The sequence below is a fragment of the Pipistrellus kuhlii genome, unplaced genomic scaffold (assembly GCF_014108245.1).
Source record: "Pipistrellus kuhlii isolate mPipKuh1 unplaced genomic scaffold, mPipKuh1.p scaffold_m20_p_8, whole genome shotgun sequence".
Classification (NCBI taxonomy): domain Eukaryota; kingdom Metazoa; phylum Chordata; class Mammalia; order Chiroptera; family Vespertilionidae; genus Pipistrellus; species Pipistrellus kuhlii.
In genome coordinates, this window is record NW_023425584.1 from 5,651,783 (window position 1) to 5,678,360 (window position 26,578).

Here is a 26,578-nt window from a genome sequence, read left to right on the forward strand (position 1 = left end):
ACCTACAAGAGCCAGGGCAGCCCATGACAAAGAATCCTCTGGCTCCCAGGGTCAGCAGAGGTAAGTTAAGTCCCGCTCTAAAACATCATGCTGGAATCGCTATCTCCTTTCCATACTCCTCTAGGCGCATGCTCTCCCTCTCTCTCTTTCTCTCTCTCTCTCTCTTCTCTCTCTCTCTCTCTCTCTCTCTCTCTCTCTCTCTCTCTCTCTCTCTCTCCTCTCTCTCTCTCTCTCTCTCTCTCTCTCTCTCTCTCTCTCTCTCTCTCTCTCTCTCTCTCTCTCTCTCTCTCTCTCTCTCTCTCTCACACACACACACACACACACACACACTTCTGCATTCACACACTCCCACACTAGAGCTGAAAGAGAGTCTGATTTCTCAACCCACAGCCTTCAGTCCAGGGAGTGTCTTGCACTCTGCTGGATCCTGCAGGTTAGAAGAGGTGAGAGGGCATGGCCCCTGCTCTCCTGAGTATTTGTGAAATCTAGGTGAAGAGACAAAGTAAGCACACAAGAAACAAGAAGCTGTCTTCAAAATAGAGGGCTGAGCTGTGGGCCCCAGCAGCTGTGGGCTCTCAGAGGAAAGAGATCAAGAGAGGCCTCATGAAGGAAGTGAGACTGGGGGAAAGGGAGGGGCAGAAAGAGGACAAGGGGAAGAAGTGGAGTGAGAGCCCAGAGGAGGAAATTAGCCTGATGCATGCCCAGTCCAGTGAGAGATAGCAGGACCATCTACATGGAGTTCAAGGGTGAGAACTGTGGGGCTTGAGGCAGTGGCCAATGACAGGAGTCTAGGTGTTCTGAGAAGAGTTCAGGAACACCCCATATATTGCTGTGCTGCTCTCAGGGGGCCTAATCTCCTGACAGGGAAGGGGGGAGAAGGGAGGATGTGAAGGCAAGAAGATGCAACCCCATCCATCTGAAGCTTATGAGGCACCAGAAAGTGAAAAACCTCCAATCCCTGTTCCCTTTCCATCCCCTACCCCATGTCCACTCATCCACCTTTTCACTTACCTATCCACCTACTCATCTACCATGCATCCATCCATCTGTACATCAATCCATCTGTTTACCTCCCCACCCACTTATCTATTCACCGCCCAGTCAACAACTATTAAATGACCACCTGCTTTGTGCTGGGGAAAGCAAGAAACACAGTATTGCTGTCGTGGAGTTTACACTCTATGGAGGAGCCAGACAATTATATGCAGGGCTGGAATGAAGTATGATGGGGGTGATGGCAGGAGCCATAGGAACATGAAGCAAGAGGTATACCCATTCCCAACCTGTGAAATGGGGACAATAGTACTAACAATGGTGGTATTATTTGCTGCCTCAAGCAGAAGAAAGAAATTCCTACTGGCCTGTGAGCTTCCTGAGGGCCCCAATCCCCACTTAACACAGGCTAATGAACTTAATTGATGTGAATGGACTATTTCAAAAATTCTTATTTTTGACACCCCTTAGCTCCACCCCTGACTCCTCTCTTTCTTTCATACCCACAACAGGTCCACGAGGAAAATCCCATTTGCTCCACTTACAACACACATCCTTAATGCCAGTGTATCGTACCTACTCCACTGCCCCCAGATATGGGTCACCACCAACTCTTGCCTGGTTATTGTGATTGCTGCCTTACTGGCCTCCCTGCTTCCACATTTAATTCCCCTCTACCACTTCACCATAGAACTGCTAGAATGATTCTTTCAAAACAAGATAGAACATTCTACAATTCCACTCAAAACCCAAAATGCCCCATCCCTTCCATTCAGAGGAAAAACCAGTCATTACAACATGTACCAGGTGCTACTCAGTACAATTTGTGCCCTCAGAGAACTCATTTCCTAACTACTCTGCCCCTTGCTTACTCTCCTCCCACACAGCAGAGAGGTTCCCTTCTCAGGACCTTTGTGTTGACCTGAACACTCTCCTGAAACAGCTCCTGTCCTGCCTCCATCAGTGAGCTAAGCAGCAAAATCCCAGTTTCTAGGGGTCAGCTGGCTCCAGGTATGTTCCTCTTCGATAGCCCAACATGCCAATCACCATGTCTTAGGCCTGGCATTGCCTCCACTTAATCCAGTGCAGCAAACGTCTGCTCAGCATTCTCTCTGTTCAGACCCCATGTTGATCCTGGGGCATGTATGCAAGTCACAATTTCCACCAAGTTTAGGCTTTGACCCAAGGGATCACGTGCTGTCAGGGGACCTCCCAGAGCCCTGGAGCAGTGTCTGGGAGGGGCCTGGAAAAGAACCCACTTGTTAGTCATATCCCCCTGCAGCCCCAGATTCTGTGACTGAGGCTCTAAACAATGCAGAAGCTGACAGTGTCCCAGTGGGGTCAGAAGGGCAAGGGATGACTTTCTCCAAGGAGAACTAAAAGTTGAGTAAGTCGAAGCTCGAAAACTCAGTCTGACTGCTTTTCAACTCACGCCCATTAAGGGGATCGGGAAGGAAGGAGAAAGTGCCTATTAGAGGGAACATTTGTGGTGTCTCTCCCATATCCCTCTGGAGTTGGATGGCGATGCGCATTATCATTTCCCATTTGCAGAACATTTGCAAAACACAGGCTGTGGCACCCATGTGCAATTAGCTATGAAATGAAAGGCCTATAAGTTTACACACACACACACACACACACACACACACACACACACACAAACAGAAGTCCATAGGCCAGAAATTAGCAGAATATTATGGGGGCTGCACTGCCTGTCTCAAAATACAGCAGCAACATAAGGATGCTGATCTCAGGAGGAAGCAGAGATTAGCAAACACAGTCTGCAAGGCCCATACAAGCAAAACATAATGGTTGGGAGCAAGATGCCCACCAACTAATGAGGCTCGCATGAGTCTAGGGATTAGGTCACTCTCCTTATGTGGACTCAAACAGCCAGCTCAGCAGTTATTCTGAACAATCCCAAGGCACATGTGTCAAACACAAGGCCCTCGGGCCAAATCCGTCCCGCCAGGCCTTGCAATGTGGCCCGCATCGCGCTGTCATCACTGCACTCCGCTGCGTTTCCATCACAATGACAGTTTATGACTGTTCAGTAAACCATTCGGCCAGCGATTTAGGCTGGATTTTAGATTTTGGCCCCTTCTCTGATTGAGTTCGACACCCCTATGCTAGAGCATTGGAAAGTAGGAGTCCCAGGCACCTGAGAATTGGTGGTAGGAAGGTATTTTTGTTGCACCAGACTAATTTCTGGAGACCAAACCAAAGATACAGTTGGCCTCCATAGCAAAGATACATGTACTAAGATCTGTCCAAGCATTTCCTTTGGAATTCTTTTCTTTTTTTAAAAAAATTATATATCTGTATTGATTTCAGACAGGAAGGGAAAGGGAGAGAGAAATAGAAACATCGGTGATGAGAGAGAATCATGAGTGGCTGCCTTCTGCATGTTCCACACGGGGGATAGAGCTTGCAACCCAGGCATTGTGCCCTGACCAGGAATCAAACTGTGCTCTCCTGGTTCATAGGTGTGGCTCAACCACTGAGCAACACTGGCCAGACTGAAACGCTTTTCTCCATTGCTCCTCAGAGGCCTTCTCAGACCATCTATTTAAGATCTGCCCTTCCTATAGTTTCATTCATGGAACAACACTCCTTTATTACAATAACACATACCACAATTTATAATTATATGACTATCAAATTGTCTATAAAGCTCATTTTTGTTTTCCCCATAGACTATAAGCTCCAAAGGGCAGGAACCAAATTGGCCTATTCTAGTTCTCTCAGTGTCTACTATAGTGCCTACCACATAGGAAACACCCAGCAAATAGTTAATAAATAAATAAAAAAGAATGAGTGAATGAATGAACAAGTTAGTGAGTTAATGATGCTCTTTATCCCTCCTCCTTAAATGTTGCCTTTGACAACAAGCACAGTATAAACTGGTCTCTCTGTCATAGAGTCCTGCCCTGATGTGCTTGGGATGCATGCTTGACTTACGCCTCCTAAAAAAAAAAAATCTGTACCCATTCATGGCTCACATTAGATGAGTAGCAAGCCTCATGACCCCATCCCACAGCCACAGTATATTGGATCCTGATCAGAGTGGGGTCTGTTCTTAGATGGACAATAAACTCCAACTTGGGTGGCCTTTCTTAAAAAGGTGAGGCAGTCAGATGTTCTCTCTCAGCACTTGGACAAGTAAACACACTGCAATGTCATGCAGAGCTGGGGCAGGTGGCATGCTGGGACCATCATCATGGTATTATCAGAACATCAAAGTCAGGAAGGAGCGAAAGAATGAGGATCTGGCGAGGAGAGAAAGGAGGAGGCTGATGTGTTTGGAGAATGGGAAGCCATGGAAAGAGAAGCAGAGGTTTCCAGACTCCTTAGTTCAGGTCCATCCAGAGACCTGCCGTTCTCATTTCCTGGACTTCTATTTGATTTTTCCCTGACCCTTAAAATATACTACTTCCTTCCTAAACACACACACACACACACACACACACACACACTTTTTTTAATTAAAAAAAATAGTTTAGTGGATTTTATTCTTTGTAATATGAGCTTGTGCTGCAAGAGACTTAAGCCTCCATTGCCCACCTATTATCTGTCCACCTTGGCATGGACTAGCTCTGTCTAGGGTCCTGGGCAGCAGCAGAATCACCTGCATTCCTGGACCAGAGGATGATTTCAGATTCATCCATATTCTCCATTCAAAATGTGGGAAAGGCCCTCCTTTGTTTTACAGAGCCTGTAATTGTTTTAATTATGTTCCTTCCCCTAAACAAAAGATGTGTTAGAGTCCTAACCCCGAGCACCTTACAATGTGACCTAATTGGACATCAGCTCTTTATAGAAGCAATCAAGTCAAAAGAGGCCATAAGTGTGAGCCCTAGCCCAACATTACTGTTGTCCTTACTAAAAGGAAAATTTTGGAGAGAGATATGCACACAGGGGGAACACCATGTGAAGATGGAAGCAGAGATTGAGGTGATACCTCTCCAAGCAAGGAGCACCAAAGATTGCCAGCAAACCACTAGAAGCAAAGGGGCAGGCCCTCAAGCTCTCAGAAGGACCAGCAAAGACTGCCCAACACCACACACAGGTACACAATCATAACTGGAGACAGCTTGCAGAGAGAAGAGGTTTCTAAACATAACCGACCCTCCTATGCACACCCATCTGGCAGCCCTATCTTCAGAGCAAACAAGTCTTTGTTCTACCCTCACCCATTATCTGAGAATCCCTACCTTAAATTCTTCTTTTACAGTCCCTAAACATTATGCCATAGACCACAGATCATCTGGTACAGTTGCAACTCTTGTCCCCACTACTCTTGGCCATAAATTCCTATGTTGAAGCCGCAAACCCAGTACTTCCAAATGAAACCATGTTTGGAGATCAGGTCTTTAAGGATATGATTAAATTAAAATGAATCTGTTAGGGTAGGGCCCTGATCCTATATGACTGGTGTCCTTCTAGAAGAGGAAGAGACACCAGGGGGGGCATGCACAGAGGCATGATCATGTGAGAACAAAGCAGTGAGAAGGCAGCTGTCTGCAAGCCAAGGAGGCCTTGGGAAAAATCAATCTACTAGCACTTGGGTCTTAGATCTCTAGTCTTCAGAACCATTAGAAAATAACTTTATGTTGTTTAAGCCACCTAGTCTATGGTATTTTTGTTACAGCGGCCTGAACAAACTAATAGGTAATCCCCAATAGCCTTCTTCCCCTCCTTCCTTAGGCACTCCTAATTTTTAGTTAGGTGTGTGGCTGCCTACATTACAAACTGCATTTTCTAGTTCCCCTTGCAGTTGAGTTTAGTCATGTGATTAGGTCTTAGCCAATAGGATATAAGAGAAAGTATCAGGGAGGTCTTTGGGTAAGGGATTAAGAGAGTAAAGGCTAACCGGAACCGTTTGGCTCAGCGGATGGAGCTTCAGCCTGCGGACTGAAAGATTCCAGGTTCGATTCCGGTCAAGGGCATGTACCTTGGTTGCGGGGACATCCCCGGTGGGGGTGGGGGGTGCAGGAGGCAGCTGATCGACGTTTCTCTCTCATCAATGTTTCTAACTTTTTATCCCTCTCTCTTCCTCTCTGTAAAAAAATCAATAAAATATTTAAAGAGAGAGAGAGAGAGAGAGAGAGAGAGAGAGAGAGAGAGAGAGAGAGAGAGAGAGAAAAGGCTAGCCCAATTGGTGTGGCTCAGTGATTGGGCATTGACATATGAACCAGGAGGTCATGGTTTGATTCCAAATCAGGGTACATGCCCAGGTGGTAGGCTTAATCCCCAGTGTGGGGTGTGCAGGAGGCAGTCGATCAATGATTCTCTCTCATCACTGATGTTTCTATCTCTCTTCCTCTCTGAAATCAATACAAATATATATGTGTGTGTGCGTGTGTGTGTGTGTGTCTGTGTGTGTGTGTATATATATATATATATATATATATATATATATACATACACACACACCATATATATATATATATATATATATATATATATATATATATATATTAAGAGGAAAGGCCAAAAGGAAATGTTAAATATAAATATAAGTGGACTCCCACAGGATTAACTAGTCAGGCAGGCAGTAGAAAGGTAAATTGTCGCCCACTTTTGTTCTTCTACTCTATCCATGCCCTTCTCCCAATTAATTATATTTCCTTACAGGTGAAAATCTACTCAAAAGTCCCACTGTTCTTTCTGTTGGATGACACCAGTTTCCTTTCTCATCATAAGCCAAGCCTTGACTTTTCCTTCCACCTACCCAGACGAGGGTCCACTTTCCTTAGGAATTTCTGACATTTACCTGCAGAGAGAAGAGATCCCTGGCAAGTACTCTCTAGCTCCCTAGAAGGTCGTAGACCCTCTGAGCTCCCATAAAGTAGAATTTTCATAGGTGGGCATCAAAAATGTCTACACCATCAGATCAAGAACCTCCAGGTCTAGGGCCTACCAGAGTTACCAGAAGCCAAGCACATAGGTGGGATTTCCTCTGTTAGGGAGGGTGAGAACCCTGTAACCTCATCCCACCCAGTGATGGCATGTCCTCAACTGGGCTCCCATGCAGGGGACAAAGTCTAAAAATAATTCCTAACATTAAGTGAGGATTGTTTTATGCAATTGTTATTCTTGGAACTTCATGTGAATTAACTCATTTAGTCCTCCCCATAGCCTTGGGAAGCAGGTGCTGCTATTATCCCCATTATACAGACAAGGAAACTGAGGCCTGAAGAGAGTAAATAACCTGTCTAGGTCACAGGGCCAGGAATTGTTGGAGACTGGAATCCAAGAACAGGCAGTCTGGCTCCAAAGTCCATAATCTTCACCCCATCACACAGGCCCCAACTAGCAGGAATTTGCTGCAGCCCTTGAAACAGAGGGTGGGACTCCTCCTCCACACTCCATCTCCCCCAAGTTGCCCTGGACCACCAATACTGTCCCTTGTCTGCCACACAGGCTCCTCTGCTCTTCTGTCCATTCAGCCTCCCTCCACACTGATGTCAGCACAAATATGTTGCTGTCCCTCCCCCCTTGCTCGGTAACCCTCTATGGCTCCCCATCGCCTAAGTGGGAAAAGTCTCAGCTTCTTAGCCTGGCATTCATAGTCTTCCAAAACGTAACTCGGACTTAGTTTGAGCACAATCATTCCCTTCAGTGCACCGTCCCCCAAGGCAGGAGCTCTCCTTCCCTGGGTGGGGATGACCTTCATGCCCAGCTTTCATGCCCTGGACCACACCAACCCCCCACCCACAGCGGCCTGCCCCATTTAACAGTCTCCATCTCCTCCTGAGAAGAGTTTTTGCCTGATAGGCCCAGCTGAAAGGCCAGAGTTAGAGAATCTTTGACGTTAAAAATGATCCTTAGTGGATCTAGTTCAAACTTTCCATTTTGCAGATGGAGTAACTGAGCCTCCTTGAGGGTTTGGATTATTTGTTCTCTGGATGGAACTGTGTATCTTAAAACAGCGCCTAGAACCCAGGGTGTAGATGGATAAACGTTGAGTCATCCAAGCAGTGTTTCCACAACGGTGGCCCTGGGGCCCCGGGCCCCTAGTCTCTCTGACACTTGGTCTCCCCCAACTTCTGACCCGCTCAGCCCTCATCTCTGGGGGTGGTGTCTGCCTGGGGAGCAAACCAGAAAGAGGTTTTAAATGTACACTCAAGTTTGAAAACCACGTGAGTCTACGGGGATTGCACCACAGATGCCACTTGGTAGAAAAGAGTCCCAGTACCTGCAGCCTCCCTTCCCCCAGCCACCACTTCCGCCCCTGAGCTCGAGGCAGAGGCCTCTGGGAGCTTAGATGGCTGAAGCTGATGAGCGGGCTTCTTGGATACCCCCAGACAACCTGGTAGGCGCATTTCTCCCCAGAAGCTTTCTAGAGCTAAGCCAAGGACCCCCATCCTGCAGCCCCCAGTCCCCAGCCTGCACAGCCCTCTTAGCATTCAGCCAAATCGGAGGTCACCTGACCCAGGAGGAACAGGCCAGGGACACAGGCAGATGGATGTCCTCTGGGCAGAGGTGGAGGGCAGCACGCGGGGCAAGCACAGCCCAAGGAAGAGAGGGTGCTCCCTCTATAAGACAAGCTTCCAGACGGGGGCGTCCTGGGAACACTGAGCCCGCACAGAGAGGAGTTGCCAAGCGCTGAGCTGGACGCCATCTGGGCAATGCATAAGAGAGGGCAGCCTGAGAAGGGAGGGAAAGGGTGCTGGCACGGGCTGGGCACTGCCTGGTGGGCTGAGTGCCCACCTTCCTCTCCCCGGCCTCCTCCTCCCCGCCCAGCTGGCCCTGGGCAGACTGAGGAAGCCACCGAGCGCGCCCTGGGACCTTGAGTGAACGGGCCCTGCCCGCACGGGAGCCGCGGGCTCGCCAGCATCTTCCAGCTCGTGGTCCGGCCACCTGCCCTTCTGCCAGCTGCGGAGCCCACGCCCGCACCTACCCACGCCTTGCCGCTCCTTGTCGGTTTTGCGCCAGGGAGCCATGGCTGGGCCGGGGGCCTGTGGGCCCCAGGAGTCGTCCCGCGGGGAAGCAGCCAGGGGGTGGCAAGGCGCTCTGCAGGCCCCACTTCCTTCCTCTTTTCAAACTCCCTGTCAGGACCCGCCCTCCCCTTCCCTCCTCCCCGGGGCGCCCTGCTCCTCCTTCCTCCTGATGAGCAGGGGCACATTAGGAGGCTAGTGGCGTGAAGTCTCCCCCTCCTTGAAAAGCTGGGACCACCCCCCCCACACACACCGCCCAATTTCTCCCCTCCCCAGGCAGGCCAGTGGACAGAGAGGCCAAGCAGGTACTCGGGGCCACCCAGGCTATCACCCCAAGTGCAGGAAGTCTCCAGATAACTGGGCCTAGAGATTGAACAGAACTCCTCCCACCCGCTGCACAAGCATCTCCGTGGGGTGTGGGTTCAAATCCACCCGTCCCGTCACTGTGCAACTAGGACAAGTGGCTTCACCTTCCTAAGCTTCAGTTTCCTCATCTGTAAAATGGGACACCAGTACCTACTTCCTAAGATTATTGTGAAGATCAGAGAAGAAAATGCAGGCAGTGGGTGACACATGAGAGAGACTGTGAAGATTGGAGGAAGAATGTATGCAGCAGGTGACACACAGAATGGAATATCCACCGGAGGGGAAGTCATTTGGGCTTTTATCCTTTTGGTGCCACAGACACATTTGAACATCTGATAAGAGCTCAAGAACCTCTTCTCTGTAAATACACAAGCACAGGATTTACCAACAATGCCAGGAGGTCAAGGGTGCTCTAGCAGCCAGGAACAGTGACCTCAGGAAGGGTCCTAGAGTTAGGCTAATGGAGACATTTCTTGGGGAAAAACACACGCGCGCACACACACACACACACACCACCACCACCACCACCACCAACAACAACAACAACTCAATTCATTTTTGCTCTGGGAACAGATTCTATCAAGAAACAAAACAAAACAAAATATGTCTCATTGATTCACAGTGATAAGACTGAATTAAAGTCTTCTTGAATTTTTTCCCTTTATTCATAACTCCCTCTACCGCTTTTCTGCCTTATACTATATAGAGTAAGATACAATAGGTAATGTCACAGTTGACAGGCAGCTGTCTGTGGCAAAATATTAATTTAATTTTTCTAAAGTTATTTCCTTTTCAGTTTTTTAGCAGCACAAATTAGGGAGTATTATTTATAGTGAGCAGCTGAGTCAGGAATCCATCAGAAAAACAGAAATATATATATATATTTCTCTATATATTTCTCTATATATTTCTCTATATATTTCTCTATATATTTCTCTATATTTCTATATATATTTCTATTATATAAATATATATATTATATAAATATATATAAATATATATTTATATATATAAATATTATATATAAATATATATATTATATAAATATATATAAATATATATTTATATATATAAATATTATATATATACATATATATACACATACACATATATATATATATATATATATATATATATGGAGAGAGAGATTTATTTGCTTTATTTGCAAGGAATTACCTTATGTGAACATAGGGCTGGCTAGGCAAGTCCAAAATCCACAGCACGGGCCAACAGAAAGAAGTCTGGAAAATTCTCAGGCAGAAGCTGAGCAAGATCAGGCCTGCTCCGATTACTGAGGATAATCTCCTTCACTTAAATTCCACTGACTGCGGATGCTAATTATACCTACAAAATACTGAGGAAGCAACACCTGGGTTGGTGCTTGATTAAATAATTAATTATGGTCCATAGTCACACCAAGTTGACTCATCAAACTAACCATCACAGCAGTATTATTAGTTGTACTGTGCATCAAAGTTGGTGACGTTTTTCTATAAGAAATCACATAGTAAATATTTAAGTCTTTGTAGGACAAGAGGCATAATCAAGGATGTTATCTAGGTAGTTACAAAACAAAAGAGAACTCACATTTCCACACTTTTTAATAGATAAAATTCAAAATTTGATATTAATAATTGAGTATATTCTTAGGACGCCTTCAATGGACACCAAATTTGTCCCCTATAGTTTACCAGGGTGGGCACCCTTTCCTGTCCTGTGTGTCTATTTAATTCTCAGCCAGAGAACACCTGCACCCAGGGTGACTAGGAGACATCTACCTGGCATGTCAGTAGGTAAGTGCCAAGGGTTTTCTGGTCCATCCTCCACTGGTGTCAAACATGTGGCTGTTTGGGGGAACTGAAGCCTCCATAGTATTATTCAGTATTTTCATCTCTACTTGTGTTATTCATAAGAGTCATGGCATATAGCCTCTTTTAGCATATTCTGAGTAGTTCTACTATCCTGGGGCTGAAACTTGTATTTACCCAACTTTTACTTATCAGAGGAAACTCTAGGTGCCTATTAGGACCAAAAAGGCTCTAGGTAAGAAAAACCTGAGTGCTCAGAAGTAATTACTTGCACCAAAGGAAGCAGCAACAACAAGACTAGATAAGGATGCATTTAAATAAGTCCGCCTTAAGGTAACAGTAAAATCTCTAGAAGTCAATATGGGAGTGGGGTTGGAGCTCTACTGCTTAATAGGGTTTGCTCTACTCCATTAAATGGTAATAGCCTCAAACCTTACTGCTAACTAAACACTCCACATGGCTGCAAGGGGGGTCTGTCTAAATGGCAAAACTAAGATGTCAAGGCCCTGGTTAACATGCCTCAGTGCATCCTCCATACCCTTCAGGATACTAGTTACACTGCGAAGAACATCATGCAGGCCCCTCGTGATTGGATTCCAGGTGTCCTCTACAGCTTCATGTCCTGCCTCCTCCGCCCTGCCCCTTCTTACAGCCCCACTCCCCTGCACCAAACACACTCTATACCATGTGACACCACATGACAGAGGTGGTATCTTGCCACAAGAAGTCTCCAAGTCCTTACATGTGTGTCCCTTCAACAAGAACACCTCTTCTTTTGGGAAGACTTCCATGCTAACCACCCCCACCCCCACCACCTGCCAACTCCTTCTCCAGTTAGACAACCCTCCTGGGAACCCACAGTAGCCCATTCTCATGAATTGCTTTTCTCAGTCTTTAGCTCAGTCCAAAAACTAGGCAAAGCTGCCAAGACTCACATTGTGCACACAGTGTCACCAACCCTGTTTCTTATCCATGTCTGATTGGCACTGAGTGATTCCTTACCTAGAGACAACTACACATGCAACAGAGATCCAGTACCAGTAAGTACACAAATTTGAAAGATGACCTATTTGTTTATCAAGCACGTTTGATTCTCATTGTGTTTAGGTGTTTGTTTGTTTGTTTGTTTGTTTTTATGTTAACTATTAGCAATCAAGGGATTTCATCTAAACTTCTAGATTTTCTCACATCAAATATGAAGGTGTGGTAATACCAGGTCTGCATTTCCACAAGGCAAAAATCAGCGGGAGGTAACTCATTGCTTTCTAGTTTGCCACAGTCTCCAGCATTCTCTCTTCTCCCCCCAATACTGAGGCCAAGTCTCATTTGCCATTTATCCTTAAGCTATTGTTTTTCTTAAGGTAAAGGTAAAAATGAAAATAGCTTGAGCCCATGTTCCATCACAAGTGGGCAAACAAGAGAGGTTGACAGGATATGTTTCAGGAAATATGGGAGAGGGGGGTATATATTTATAGATGTGAAGAACAGTCCTAGATGGAGGTGTGTGTCAAAAGAGTTTTTCTTCAGTTGCCATAACAAAGCAAACCCACTTTGCTTCATTCATTCAAGGTGCCTGCTGAGTCCTTGTAGATATTTCAGACATGACCCCCAGGGGGTTTATTGGAAATTAGGTAGGCCAACACTTTTTGGTCTTTATTTTGGGTGATAGAGAACCAAACCAGTCAGGGAAACAATTAGTAGGTGTTCCTGGAGGAAGCAAATTGCTAGAGCAAGGAGACCTTTGGAACGATCTTAGTCTAGAGAAATCAAGACCAGAGCAAGTTACATGGTTAACAGGAGACAATAGCTTTCTCATAAGCATTTGCATTCTGACACTAAGCCTCCAACAATCTGGGTGTGTCTCTTTCCTAAGAAGCACATCTGCACAGCATGCTCGAAATATGGACTTACTTGGCTTCCACCCATCCCTAGAGGCTCCGACCTCCTTCACCCCACAAGCACTTACTAAGAGCCCATCATGTGAACAGTAGAGTGACAGGCACTGAGCATATACCTTGGCAAACAACAACAGATAAGATTCCTTCTCTTGTGGATCTTGTAGACTAGCAGGAAATGCAGAAAATCAAGGACACGATAAGGTTTAATAAAGAAAAGAAACTAGAAAAAGTGATGTAAACAGTGTCTTGGGGGAAGTGGAGAAAGAGAGAGTCAGAGAAGACTCCCCGAGGAAGTAATATATAAGAAGTGACACCAACAAAAAGAAAATGACAGAGTGAACTTACCACAGCTGTAAGAACAAGCGTGGGTCATTCAAGAAACCAAAAACAAAGGACCATTGTTATGGGAATGTACTGCTGGTGTGGTAGGAGATGAGTTTGGAAGTTAGGTAGGAACTAGATCATGTAGAACCTTGAAGGCTATGGTAAGGAGTTTGAATTGTGCACTAAGTGCACTAGGAAGTGATAAAGAGACAAGCAGCCCCCCGGATGGTCAGGTGCTGGCCTCACCTCGGCTGTGGTGTTCTCCTGCTGAACATCAACAATTTCTCAGAACAGTAACTCCAGACAAGGCTAACTCGTGGCCATGTTGGATAAACCGCTCTGCAATCATGAAGAAACAGAATAAGAAGAAGAAAAAAAGAGAGAACATTGTATAAACTACAAAAATTACAAAGACATCTTCCTATCATGGCTAATACCAGTGACTGGTGCTTTTATCTTTTCATCAATTTCAGCTTAAGCCTCATTATAATCTAAAGCCCTTCTTTCTCCGTGAGATTTATTAATATATCTAATTATAGAATTAACTTTGCTTCCTTAAGCATTACTCAAAATCACCAACACAAGCCCAAATCCTGTAATAAAATCCTTTCTAATACCCTCTTACTGAGACACCCTATGGCTCTCCATGGTTGTATAGTCATAGGCAATAAATTAAATGTGTTCTACTTTAGGTTTGTTGTTGTTGGTGGTGGTGGTGGTGTGTGTGTGTGTTTGTGTGTGTGTGTATTTTAGAGAAATAGAGAGAGAAAAAGAGAGGGAGATGCAAGCATCAATCAGCTATCTCCTGCACATTACCTACTGGGGGTGGTAGGCTGCAACCTGGGCATGTGTCCTGATTGAGAATAGAACCATTAACCTCTCAATGTATGAGAGAATGCTCCAACCAGCTGATCCACACTTCCCAGGGTATTGGTGGTGGTCTTTTGATGGGGGACATAAACAAATGTCACTAGAAGATTTTTAGGTAGGAGGTGATAGAATCTTTTAAAAAATTATTCTCATTGGAAAATAAACTCTATAGGTTAAGGATAAAAGTAGTAAGAACAGTTTGAGGCTGCTTTCGTATGCAGGGAAAGATGATGACTGGATCAAACTGATGGGGGTAAAGCAGTTAAATTCAATAAATATTTCAGAGGTGGTATCAGCAGGACTTGCCTGTAAAGTGTATGGATACCAAGATAGAGATAAGTACAGCCAAAGCCAGAGACCCAAAATTAAATCAGCCTATACAAGATAAAAGCCTATTTTCTTTTTCCCATAAAGTCCTAGATGGCATTACAGGTCTATGAAATTATCAGAAATGCAGGCTCCTTCTTTTTTCTATTCCACCACCCATCCCCCAGGTATACAAAATAAAGTACAAGTACATGGTCCACAATGGACCTATTGCCACATCCCCATTCCAGCTAACAGGAAGTATGACAGAGGAAGAAAAGGGCATAGCTGAGAGGTAGCACACATCACTTCTGCTTATATTTTCTTGTCCAGGGCCTTGTCCTGCTTAAATTTCCTTACTGGAAGAAAATTTTGAAAAGAAAGTCTTTATTCTGGGTGGTCATAGGTCTAACTAAATGGTCTACTACTGTGGAATAATAGGAAAATAGTTATTGAGACAATAGAGGGGCAAGACAAAGCCTGGATGGAGTTCGTTAAGGAGAGAATCCTATATAATAAAAGCCTAATATTTAAATCAACTGAACGGTGGAAAGCCTGGTCGCTATGACATGTACTGACTACCAGGGGACGGATGCTCAATACAGGAGCTGCCCCCAGCCCGCAGGCCCCAGGCCAGCCAAGACAGGTGCTAACAGAGCCCCCCTGATCACCCTGCTTGTTGCCCCACAGAGGGAGGTGACCAGTGGCAGGGGCAGCTGGTAAGTAGGTTGGCACTGCCCCAAAATAGCCCTGCCAGTCACCTCCCTCTGTGGGAGGCAATGGGTGGTGGTGGCAGGGTGGGTCTAGCAAGCAGGCGGTGCTAGGCCAGCCAAGGCTGGTGCTAGCAGGCCTCCCCCCCACCCTCCCGTTCACCATGCTGGTCACCCCACAGATCAGCCCTGCTCCCCGGCCAGGCCTACGGACCCTACCCACACACAAATTTTGTGCACCGGGCGGGCCTCTAGTATAAGGTAAGAAAATAGAAACAGTGAGCATAAGCAACTCTTTGAAAGAGTTTTACTGGAGAGGAGAGCAGATAAATAGGTGTTACCTGGAGGAGACCATAGAATTAAGAAGAAATCATAAGAGGGGTGGTGACCATATGAATGTGCCTTTTAAATCTACTGCAAAGAGCATAATTGCCTATGGTCCCAAGTGGTGGCTTCTGAAAATATTTCCTCCTCTGTCACACCAAGACTACATTTCTCATGAGTTGTTTATAGCCAGTGGATAGGGGTGGATAGGGTGACCAACGTAGACATATAACTAATATACTGTTCAAACATATGTGTATCCTTTGTTTTCCAACTTTGTGGAGAATTTGCATAGTAAAGACTCTCTTCATTTTACTTTCTAATGTACAGCAGTAAAATGAAGTTATTAAAAACAATGAGAGATGGTTTCACAACCAAAATTTAGAGGTAATATGAATAACAGATTATTCATGGTAAGGAATTCATTGTAACCAGATAGGAAAAGCATTGCTTCAAAGGGCCATATGTTCAGTTAGAAGAAATCACTTTTTTTAGGTTTTAAATTTCACTATTCTTATTTTCTTTTGAACTATTCATTGCCTGTGCTTCTTTTATAGTTTATATGCAGACTTTTCTTATCATCTTTTTCTATATAAAGAATCTCTCAAGGCTCACAGGATGTACCATTATTAAAGAGAACACTAGATTAGGGATAAAATTTTCTGGATTTAAGACTGGGTTTTCATATGATTTCACTCATATGTGGGATATAAAACTAAAATTCATGAACACAAACAGCAGTGGGAAAGGGGTGGGGAGTGAAGGGGGCCTAACTTATGGTAAGGGGAAAAGGTTTGATTTTGGGTGGGGGCACACAGTGCAATATACAGATCTTGCAACATAGAAACCTGAAAGCTATCCTATATAATAAAAGGCTAATGTAGCAAATGACAGAATGGTGGAATGACTGGTCAGTATGATGTGCACTGACCACCAGGGGGCATTCAATGCAGGAACTGCCCTCTGTTGGTCAGTGTGTTCCCACAGGAAACTATTCTATTGCCCATGTCTATGGGCTATGCATATGAGCATATAAGTTGCTGGGGTGTTTCTCAGCATCTAGAAGGGTTTAGGAATCTGTATAAGGGTTGTGAGTAAATTAATAAAGAGACTAGACATGAAATACAAACTTGGAAAGCATTTTGGGGAACCAGAGGATACCTAGCTTCAGTAACCAAATTCTCTGAATCTCTGGTTATTAACACAAATTTCCCCAAAGCAAAGCAGATATACATATCAAAGGTAAGGTTTGGTAGACAGTAGGCATTGTTGGAGGAACTGTCTTTGGCTATCAGGCAGCAGGCAATAATATATGCAAATCTTTAGGTTTGGGGAAATGCTTTCAGCTATTCCAGCAGGCAATAATATGTATCTTCAGCCCTGATGAAGCTTCAAGGTCCACCAACCTTTTGATGAACTTCTTGCATTTATGACCTGCTGGAACTAGCCCCCAGCAATAAGTTTTTTGCTTTATCTCTTCTTGTTCCCCCAACCCCACCTCGAGGTATATCAATCTGTTCCATGCCTCCATGCTTTGGGTATTACACTTTATTGGTCAATTCATTAGGGTCCACAAATAAGAGACATCTGTCTTCCTCAGATTGGCTTATTTCATTTTCAGGTCCATTCATGCTGTCTCAAAGGCTAAGAGATCCCTCTTTTATAGCTCCACCACTTATTTGGATCTTTAATTTATCTCTACAATGTTCTGTAGCTTTCAGTGTATAGATTTTGTACATCTTTTTGTTAACTTTATCCCTGGGCATATTATATAATTTATGCTATTGTAATCCATGTAATTTTTAAAAATTCATTTTGATTTGTTTTTACATGGCATAATTAAATTTTTAAATATCCTGTATTTAATAGGTACCCTTAATAAATTCAGTGCTTACTTTTAATAGTTTATCTATAAAGTGTTTTAGATTTTCTACATATACTGTCATCGTCTGAAATAATGCCATTGTAAGTCTTTTAGTTTTAACAGAATTTCAAAGTTACAGAAAAGTTTTAACAGTTAAAAAATATCTGTAAACTCTTTACCCAGATATTCCAAATATTAACATTTCACCACATTTGCTTAATCATGCTCCTTTCAATAACTGTGTGTGTGTGTGTTTTTTGCTGAACCATTTGAGAATAAAATGCAGACATAATTCCCTTTGCCTCTAAATATTTCATAGGGTATTCCTTAAAAACAATTATCAAATTCAGGAAATTTTAATTGACACCATATTATCAGCTAATCAAAATCCTCATTCAAAAATTTCCCGTTGTCCCATCAGTGTTGTCTATTGCCAAAGAAAATTACATATCATAAGTTGCATTCACTTGCTATGTCTCTCTTTAACAAGACCTGTTCCTCCATCATTTTTTTAAAATGTTCTAATTGAATTTTTAGAGAGAGGGAAAGGGAGAGGGATAGAGAGATAGAAACATTGATGAGGAAGGAACATCATCGATTGTCTGCCTCCTGCACAACCCCTGCTGAGGATCAAGCCTGAAATTGAGACTAGGGATCAAGCTTGAAATTGAGGTATGCACCCTTGACCAGAATCAAACCTGGGACCCTTCAGTCTGAAGGCTCTATCTATTCAGTATCTACTGAGACAAACCAAACCAGCTAGGGCTGTTCCTCTTCCTTTACTTGTCACTCATGATCTCGGCATTTTTAAGATTACAGGCCAGTTATTGAATAGAATGCCCCTCATAGTTTTAGAATGTTTTGTCATAATTAAATGCAAATTATGCATTTTATGGCAGAAATATCATGGAAGTGATGTAATGTTTCCTCACTGCTTTATATGAGTACATACACATTATCAATTTGTCCTATTACTGTGCTGTTAACTTTAATCATTGAGTTGGGTGAGGTCTTCTAGTTTCTCCATGTGAAATTTACTATTTTTCCCATTGTAATTAATGTGTATTTGTGGAGAGATACTATGAGATGATGTAAATAGTCTGTAACTCATCATACTTTTATTTTATTATTATTTTTAATCCTCACCCAAGGACATATTTATTCACTCTAGAGAGGAAGGGAGATAGAGAAAGAGAAACATTGGTTGTTGCCTTTTGCACATGCCCCAAATGTGGAATAGAACCCACAATCCTTTGGTGCATGGATGACACTTCAAAAAACTAAGCCACAGTACCCATGGGTTCATCAAACTTTTAGTCCACTAGTTTTAGCAGCTATTGGTAATTCTTTTCCAAATCACTTATTAATTACCAAGTAGTGATTTTTTAATTCTACCATTCTTTCTAGATGTATAAAATGAGTGTCTACTGTGAGAAAAAGCTTTCCCTTGTTTATTAATTTATTAATGTATTTATTCAAAACTATGGGTTCATGGTTTCTTATTCTACTCAATATAATTCATCACCATAATTTATTTAGAGGCTCAAATTGTCCTAGATTTGGACAGTGGGAGTCACTTCAAGCTGATGCTCATGTCATTTTAACATGCCCCCATCCTTGAAGCACTTTCTTACTTTTGGGAACAAGATGCTTAGGGACATCTCATTCATTTCAGCCTAGTCCTGAAAGTAGCCATCTTTCAATGAAATGGTTCACTTAGAAGAGAATGACATGAAACTAAGATCTGGGTACTAGATGTGTTGGATGAGCTCATTGCTATTGAGATGCCATTTTCTAAGGATCAGCAGATATAGTAGTGTGTGTGTGTGTGTGTGTGTGTGTGTGTGTGTGTAAATGTGTCTTTATATCTGTGCACATATTTGTATATGTGTATATATATGTATACATGTGTACCTAATTTTTAAAAATCTCTCAAAAATCTAGTTCATATGGAATCCAACACCACAGTAGTCATTTTCAGCCTTTACCATTCATTTAGCCTTCCCCTCATTTAGTTGGCTTAAATACATATATATTGAATTCAGAAATTGAGAGGGAGAGATAGAAACATCAACGGTAAGAATCATTGATTGGCTGCCACCTGCACCATCAGGGATCAAGCCTGCAACCTGGGCATATGCCCTGATCGGGTATCGAGCTATGACCTCCTGGTTCATAGGGTCAACCACTGAGCCACATTGGCAAGGCTATTCTCATTTAGTTGAACTTCCTTCTCCAACAGTGAGAAATCTGGTTCCAATTATCCACAATACATTTCTTTGTTCAGTTCTTCAAAAGTTTTCTCAGTCATTTTTTGTTGGGTGATTACTTTTAAGAGATTATTCAAGGAGGTTCATGGGTACAAAAAAATCCTTCTTGTCATTTTTAAAAGGTTTTCCTATAGCCTTAATGCCTCAAGAATAACTTCAATGCAAATAAAATCCAAGATTTACAATTTCTTTCCTTAAAGTTCTTTTAAAGTCTGTATGATTAACGCCTTCTTCTGAATACTGTTCTGGGTAAGTCTGATGTCATATTCTCTAGCCTCTGTAAGTGCTTGATTTATTTATTTATTTATTTATTTATTTATTTATTTATTTATTTATTTATTTATTTATTTTTGAGTGTGTAGGTGAGGTTTTGAGGATTTTTCTCAATTTAAAAATTCCATAGCATTGAGTGTTCTAGAATCCACAAGAAAATTATACTTTGCTTCATCTTCATATGGCTTTTGGGAGGGGAGGGCTGAATGGTGCTGATGGGGTCATCAGTTTGCAAGGTGGTCTTATTTTTTGTTTCCTTCTTATAAAAGCTTTGTCTGTTTTTGCCTATTTGTCATGTAAATTTTGGAGTGTTTTTACAAGGTTCCTAGCGAAAGGGTGCCCCCTTCTGTCATCATAGTGAAGTACAGTCTTTAATAAATAGTGTTAGTGGTGATTTCTGAGTCCTCTGATATTGTGAATCTTTTGTCTTACAAGGCCCCTCATTTCTCTTTTGCTTCTCCACCCACCTCACTTTTTAAACTACAAAAAGAGCCTTTTTTGTTAGAACAGTTTTAGGCTTATATATATTGCCATGCTTGATAGTGCCTCATAGATCTCTTAGGCTCTATTCATTTTTCTTCATTCTTTTCTTTCTGCTTTTCAGTCAGAATGATCTCGATTGGCCAGTATTTTAATTTTACTTATTCTTCTATTTACTTTTCAAATCTGCTGTTGAATGTGAGCTTCTCATTTGTTATTGTACTTTTCAACTCCACAGTTCCAATCTGGTTCCTTAAACAGTTTCTCTTTATTGGTAGTCTCTATTTGCCATTGTTCTTATGCCATTGGCCCTTTAAGCATATTTAAAATTGTTTTCATTTAAAGTTTTTGTCTAGTAAGTCCAATGTCTGGTGTAGTTTATTTTTTCTTATTTTTGGATCATACTTTGGTTCTTGCGTTGTAATAGTTGTTGAAAATTTTGAATATTATCATGTGCCAAGTCTAAAAATCAGATTTCTCCCCTCACCAAAGTTTGTTGTTGCTGACTGTAGTTGTTGCTGGAATGCTATTCTCTCTCTGACTTGGGAAACCACAGAAGAAATCTAAAAAAAAATTTAAAAAAGTAAAAAGCCACCAGACAGTTTCTTGTTTGTCTCAGTTCCTTTAGGACATCGGATATTCTATTACAACTTCTACCACTCTTTTAACTTTTTCACCACTCACTAACACCTGTGCCCTTGGACAGGTAACTTAACCACTTTGAGGCCTTGGTTTCCTCATCTCTAAAATGAGAATAAGTTAAATATAATATCCAAATCACAGAGATGAGATTAAATGTTGCAATACATGAAAAGGCTTAAAACAGTGCTTGGTACATTAGGTTGACTCAAATGTTAGACATAACTATTCATATACTAATGGCCCAGTGCTGGAAATTTGTGCATGGGGGGAAAGGAGAGGGAGTGGTATTCCTCAGTCCAGCCTGCATCCTCTCCAATCTGGGATCCCTCTCACAATCCAGGACTGCTGGTTGACAACTGTTCACCTGCCTGCCTTTCTGATTGTCTCTAACAGCTTCTGCCTGCCAACCTGATCACCTCCTAACCACTTCCCTGCCAGCCTAATTGATGCCCAACTGCTTCCCTGCCAGCCAGTTTGCTCCTAACTGCTCTTCCCTGCAGGTCTGATCACCCATAACTGCCCTCCCCTGCAGGGTTGGTTCCTTCACAACTGCCCTCCCCTGAAGGCCTGGGTCTCCCCCCAAATGCCCTTCCCTACAGGCCTGGTCGCACCCAACTTCCCTCCTTTGCTGGCCTGGTCACCCCCAACTGCCCTCCCTTGCAAGCCTAGTCCCTCCCAACTGCCCTTCCCTGTTAGTCATCTTGTGGCAGCCATCTTGTGCCCACATGGGGACAGCCATCCTTGTGTGTTACAGTGATGCTCAATTTGCATATTACTCTTTTATTAGATAGGATAGAGGCCTGGTGCACAGGTGGGGGCCAGTTGGTTTGCCTTTAAGGGTGTCCCAGATCAGGGTGGGGGTGCCCTTGAGGCATGTGGTGGTCTGGATGAGGGGCCTGTGGTTTGCAGGCCAGCCATGCCCTCTGGTGATGGAAGCGGAGGCCCTGGTATCTGGGATTTATCTTCTATAATTGAAATTTTGTAGCCTTGAGCAGAGCCAACCCTCTTGCTTGTTCCATGGCCGAAGCCATTTTTGTTGGGGTTTATTTACCTTCTATAATTGAGTCTTTGTAGTCTTGAGCGGAGGCCAAGGCAGGCCAGGACTGCAGAAGCTTGGCTTCCTCCATCACCTGGGCAAATCAAGACTCCTGTTCTCTCCAGCTCCGTGGCTGCTTTCATTTTTGTTGATAATTTTCAATTATCTTCTATAATTGAAACTTTGTAGCCTTGAGTGAAGGCCTGGGCCTGCCAGGGTGTGCAGAAAGCTTGGCTTCCTCCATTACCAGGGAAACCCAAGCCTTCTGCTAGCTCTCTTGGTTGGGTTAATTTGCATATTCATTCCTGATTGGCTGGTGGGTGTGACTTTTGCATGTAGCCAAATGATGGTTAATTTGTATATTACTTTTTTATTAATAAGATGTTTCTGAGAGTGTTTTTAGTTGAGATTGACACTTAAATCTGTGGGCTTTGAGTAAAGCAGATTTCTCCTCACAACATGGGTGAGCCTATGCATGTGATTAATTGAAACTCTGGATAGAACAAAGACTGACCTCACCCATTGTAGAATTCTGTAGCAGACAGTTTTCAAGCAAACTGACATTGGCTCTTCCGTGGGTCTCCACCCTGCAGCTTTTGGACTACTGATTTTGGACTTAATCAGTATCCATATGCATGTAAGCCAATTCCTTAAAATAAATCTCTCTGCCTCTTTCTAAACATTATAGACCAGCAACTTTTAATTTGTATGCCACAGCAGAACCACTGGTGTGCTACAAGACTTCATAAAACATGCAATATGTGACTATTTAGTCAGGGGCACTGACCTCTTCCCTTAGATTATCAAATAAAAAAATGATCACAGTCAACACAATAGCTATCTAATGTGAATGAATCAAAATTATTACCTCCCCCCCCCCTTTTGTTAGATCAGCAAAAATATTTTTGGTGTGCTACATAATTTTAGTAATTAGATTACTAGTATGTGTCATGATATGAAAAAGGTTGAAAATAGAGTAATACACCCCCCTATAGTATATATGAAATTAAGTTATAGACCAGTCTATAATCATTTAAAGGAAAAACAAAATCTTTATTTCGAAAGTTTAGTCAAAAATACAAAGATGAACATAGGTACTTTAAACACTGACAAAATCCAGTTACAATATAATATATGGCTCTGATGGTATGTGGTAATATCACTTAAAAATCCATATACAATGCAACAAATAGATTTATAACAACACCTTCCTTCATTTAATAGTTTATTCACACAGATGGCCCATGAAGGACCATCACTTAAAGAACTCTCCTGGTTAGAATCACAACCAAATTTAGAACATTTGGTCAAAACAGTATGAACATGCCAGGTCCTGGCACAGTGAGTAGAAAGAAATAACCTACAAGGTTATATACTTCAGATGAAGACAATCTTAATTCATCTCCAAAGCAATCTTTTGGGCAAGTGTTACTTTACTCTTATTAAAGATCCGTCTTTACTGCTGAGCGCACTGATTCTCTGGAGTTGATTTAGAGGACACATATAAAACAGGGTGTGATTTCTTACAAGTTTTCTTTTCCAATTTTCTTGTGGTTTCTTTTTCTTCTTTAACTTCTGTTTGAAGCTTTGATTCAGGAGATAACCTACAGGCATTAAAGCACTACTCTGAATTCAAGTATGGTTAAGAAAAAGAAAGAAGAGAGCATTCTCTAGTATAATGGGCCTCTGGTAAATATGGTGATTTTTTTACTTATATAAGGAAAAACATTATAGTTGACTCTAATACCATTAAGAAAACTAAGTCACTGACTCTCTAAAAGAATATTTTATGTCAATAGACTCACTTTTTAAATGTTTAAAGAAATATATTTCAGGTTGATAAAAGTCAGAGCCAAGCCTAAATTAAAGAGCTAACATATAATGAGGGTGCCTATCATAATAAGCACATCTAGGGAAAAGATTTACAATGCTGTAGCACTAGTTTAATGTTAACATAATATACAAAAAGCAAAATGTATAAGGTAAAAATAACATGAGATCCTGGGCTGCATAAATAGATGTGTATTTGTCTCATAAAAGAAATAAAATTGCATTTCAACTAGGAGAATAATTTAAGAAAAAAATAAACAGTGATGAGATATTACTCTTCCACTTACTTTCTTACCTTTTGACCTTTATTACTTTAATATTTTTTTAAAGCTAAGGCTCTTAAAACGCGAGTATACATGTCTAGACATTTTCTATTTTAGTCACAAAATCAAATATGCAGAAACTAAAAGCTTTGAAGTTTTGATATAAAACAAAAGTGAACTTACTTTTGCCCTGGCCAGTTTGGCTTAATGAATAGAGTGTCAGCCTGCGGACTGAAGGGTCCTAGGTTTGATTCTGGTGAAGGGCACATGCCCAAGTAGCAGGCTCAATCCCCAGTAGGGGACATGTAGGAGACAGCTGATAAATGATTCTCTCTCATCATTGACATTTCTATCTCTCTCTCCCTCTCCCTTCCTTTCTGAAATCAATAAATATATGTATTTACTTACTTCTGATATTTAAAAATGTCAAAACAGGAATCAAAGCCCATACTTAAAGGCTTAGGATAAATCATTTAAAAAGCCATAAAATTTTTATTAAAGTTTTCCAAAAGGCTGAAATTTCTTAGACCATTAGAAAGCCTTTTTAAGAGGTAAGCTGATATTTCTTTAATCACCATTCTTTTTTTTTTTCTTTTCTTTTCTTTTCATATACTAGAGCCCAGTATAAGAAATTCATGCATAGGTAGGGTCCTAGACCTGGCTGGCGATCAGGGCCAATCAGGGCTTTCCAGCTGCCAGCTGGGGCCTGCCAGCAATCAGGGCTGATCGGAGCTTTCTGGCTGCCAGCCAGGGCCTTCCTTTGTTCCCTGCTGCCTTCTGGTGGTCAGCCAACATCATAGCAAGTGGTTGAACTCCCAGTCAAACTCTCAAGGGACAATTTGCATATTAGCCTTTTATTATATAGGATTTTAATAGAATTCAGAGAAGGAGGGAGAGGAAGATATAGAAACATTAATGATAAGAGAGAATCATTAGTCAGTAGTCTCCTGCATGCCTGCAACTGGGGATGGAACCAGCAACTCAGGTATGTGCTGTGACTGGAAATTAAACCATGACCTCCTGATTTGTAAGTCGATGCTCAACCACTGAGCAACACCAGCCTGGCCTGGTTCCTATTGAACCAGGAAAACAATAACTGTACACTTATCCAAACCAACAAAATGTTCAGATGTATTAAACTGTGATAATTGTTTCATGAAACAAAAAAGTATAACATTAAAACATAATTTCCTTATTCAGAAGTGCTTTCCCCTTGCAATCATTTAGTCTTTCTTTCTTAAAGTTTTAAAAATGTTGAAGGTAGTTAGAAGAAATTATACTGCATGTAACACTAAGAAAATAGATGAAGAAACAGCACAGTTCATGCAGTCATAGAGAAGAGATGGAGAGAAATGCTGGTTGCCTTGAATAAGAGAGGACACTGACCTGTGAGAGTCTGGAGAGTTTCCACTTCTTTCACTTATGGTTGGAACTTCTACAAGTTTCACACATTTCTTTTCCTTCGTTGGCTGAATATTCATGGTCAGGTTTTTGTGAGGAGAGAGAGTAACTCCTGATATGTTTAAAGAAACTGTCTTTTCTAACTGTAAGTTGTTAACTTCTAAGATGCTAGTACCGGACTTCGACTCCTCTTTCTGAGATAGTGATCTAGAAACTTCTTCCCCGACAGCACTGTTAGAACATACGTTGTTAGGGGTGGTTATATCCACAGGCAGTACCTCACGTCTCTTTTTGAGTACAGGCACTTCAATTTTCTCTGAGAATAAAATCATTAAAAGTACATCCAGTTAATAAATCAAAGACACAATCCACATAAAGAGGTAGAACTACTTACAGTTTTCCTTTCCCCATTCTTTTAAAATCCACTAATCTCCTTAATAAATAATTTTATTTCTGTATTTTATTATTCTTTTTCATGGACTCCATTAACTTTGTCTTTTAGAAGTCATCTGCCTGTCACTTTCTTCAGGAACTCAATATATCTGTCTCTAGAAATGAACACTTCAATGTTCTTTTTGATATTGTGGTAAAGGTTGTGTGGGGCTTCATAAGATCACAGTATGAAGATGAGGAAGGATCCCACGGCTAAGCGTCAAGGAATCCAGGTCCAAATCCTAGTATACAAAGCACTCTGCAGGTGGATGACCTTGGGCAAGTATTTAACTTCTCTGAGATTTGCTTTATCTTTAAAATGGGAATTAAAAGTACCCATCTGATTCAATATTGTGTTTTGTAAGGATGAAGTGAAAATAAAACACAAAAACAGGTCAAATTGTCTGAATATGATAACTTGTGCCTATTAGTCTCCCCTACAAAATATATTCAAAACCCGAGTACTTATTCCATGGATACCTCCCTAGTTCAAACCATATTATTATGTCTCACTGCAGACAACTACAATGTCCTTCTAGCCCCAT

The 26,578-nt window shown here is 42.1% G+C and overlaps 2 protein-coding genes across 9 annotated transcripts in view; both read right to left on the reverse strand.

The window, feature by feature from the left end:
- DOCK2 (dedicator of cytokinesis 2) overlaps positions 1-9,026 on the reverse strand; it is a 355,728-nt gene extending 346,702 nt beyond the window's left edge. For all 3 annotated transcript variants that reach the window (XM_036423739.2, XM_036423738.2, XM_036423737.2), the window contains exon 1: positions 8,900-9,026. In XM_036423739.2, coding sequence (XP_036279632.1) covers positions 8,900-8,942 — 43 coding nt within the window. In that variant the 5' untranslated portion in view covers positions 8,943-9,026. The remainder of the gene's footprint in view (positions 1-8,899) is intronic.
- SPDL1 (spindle apparatus coiled-coil protein 1) overlaps positions 6,011-26,578 on the reverse strand; it is a 41,501-nt gene continuing 20,933 nt past the window's right edge. For 3 of the 6 annotated variants that reach the window (XM_045576972.1, XM_045576969.1, XM_045576970.1), the window contains 2 exons: positions 25,587-25,917; positions 23,140-23,740 (listed from right to left, as the gene is read on the reverse strand). In XM_045576972.1, coding sequence (XP_045432928.1) covers positions 23,536-23,740; positions 25,587-25,917 — 536 coding nt within the window. In that variant the 3' untranslated portion in view covers positions 23,140-23,535. Of the gene's footprint in view, positions 6,054-23,139; positions 23,741-24,531; positions 24,578-25,586; positions 25,918-26,578 lie in introns of those variants that run through there. The other 3 variants (XM_045576973.1, XM_036423741.2, XM_036423743.2) reach the window with 3 other exon arrangements.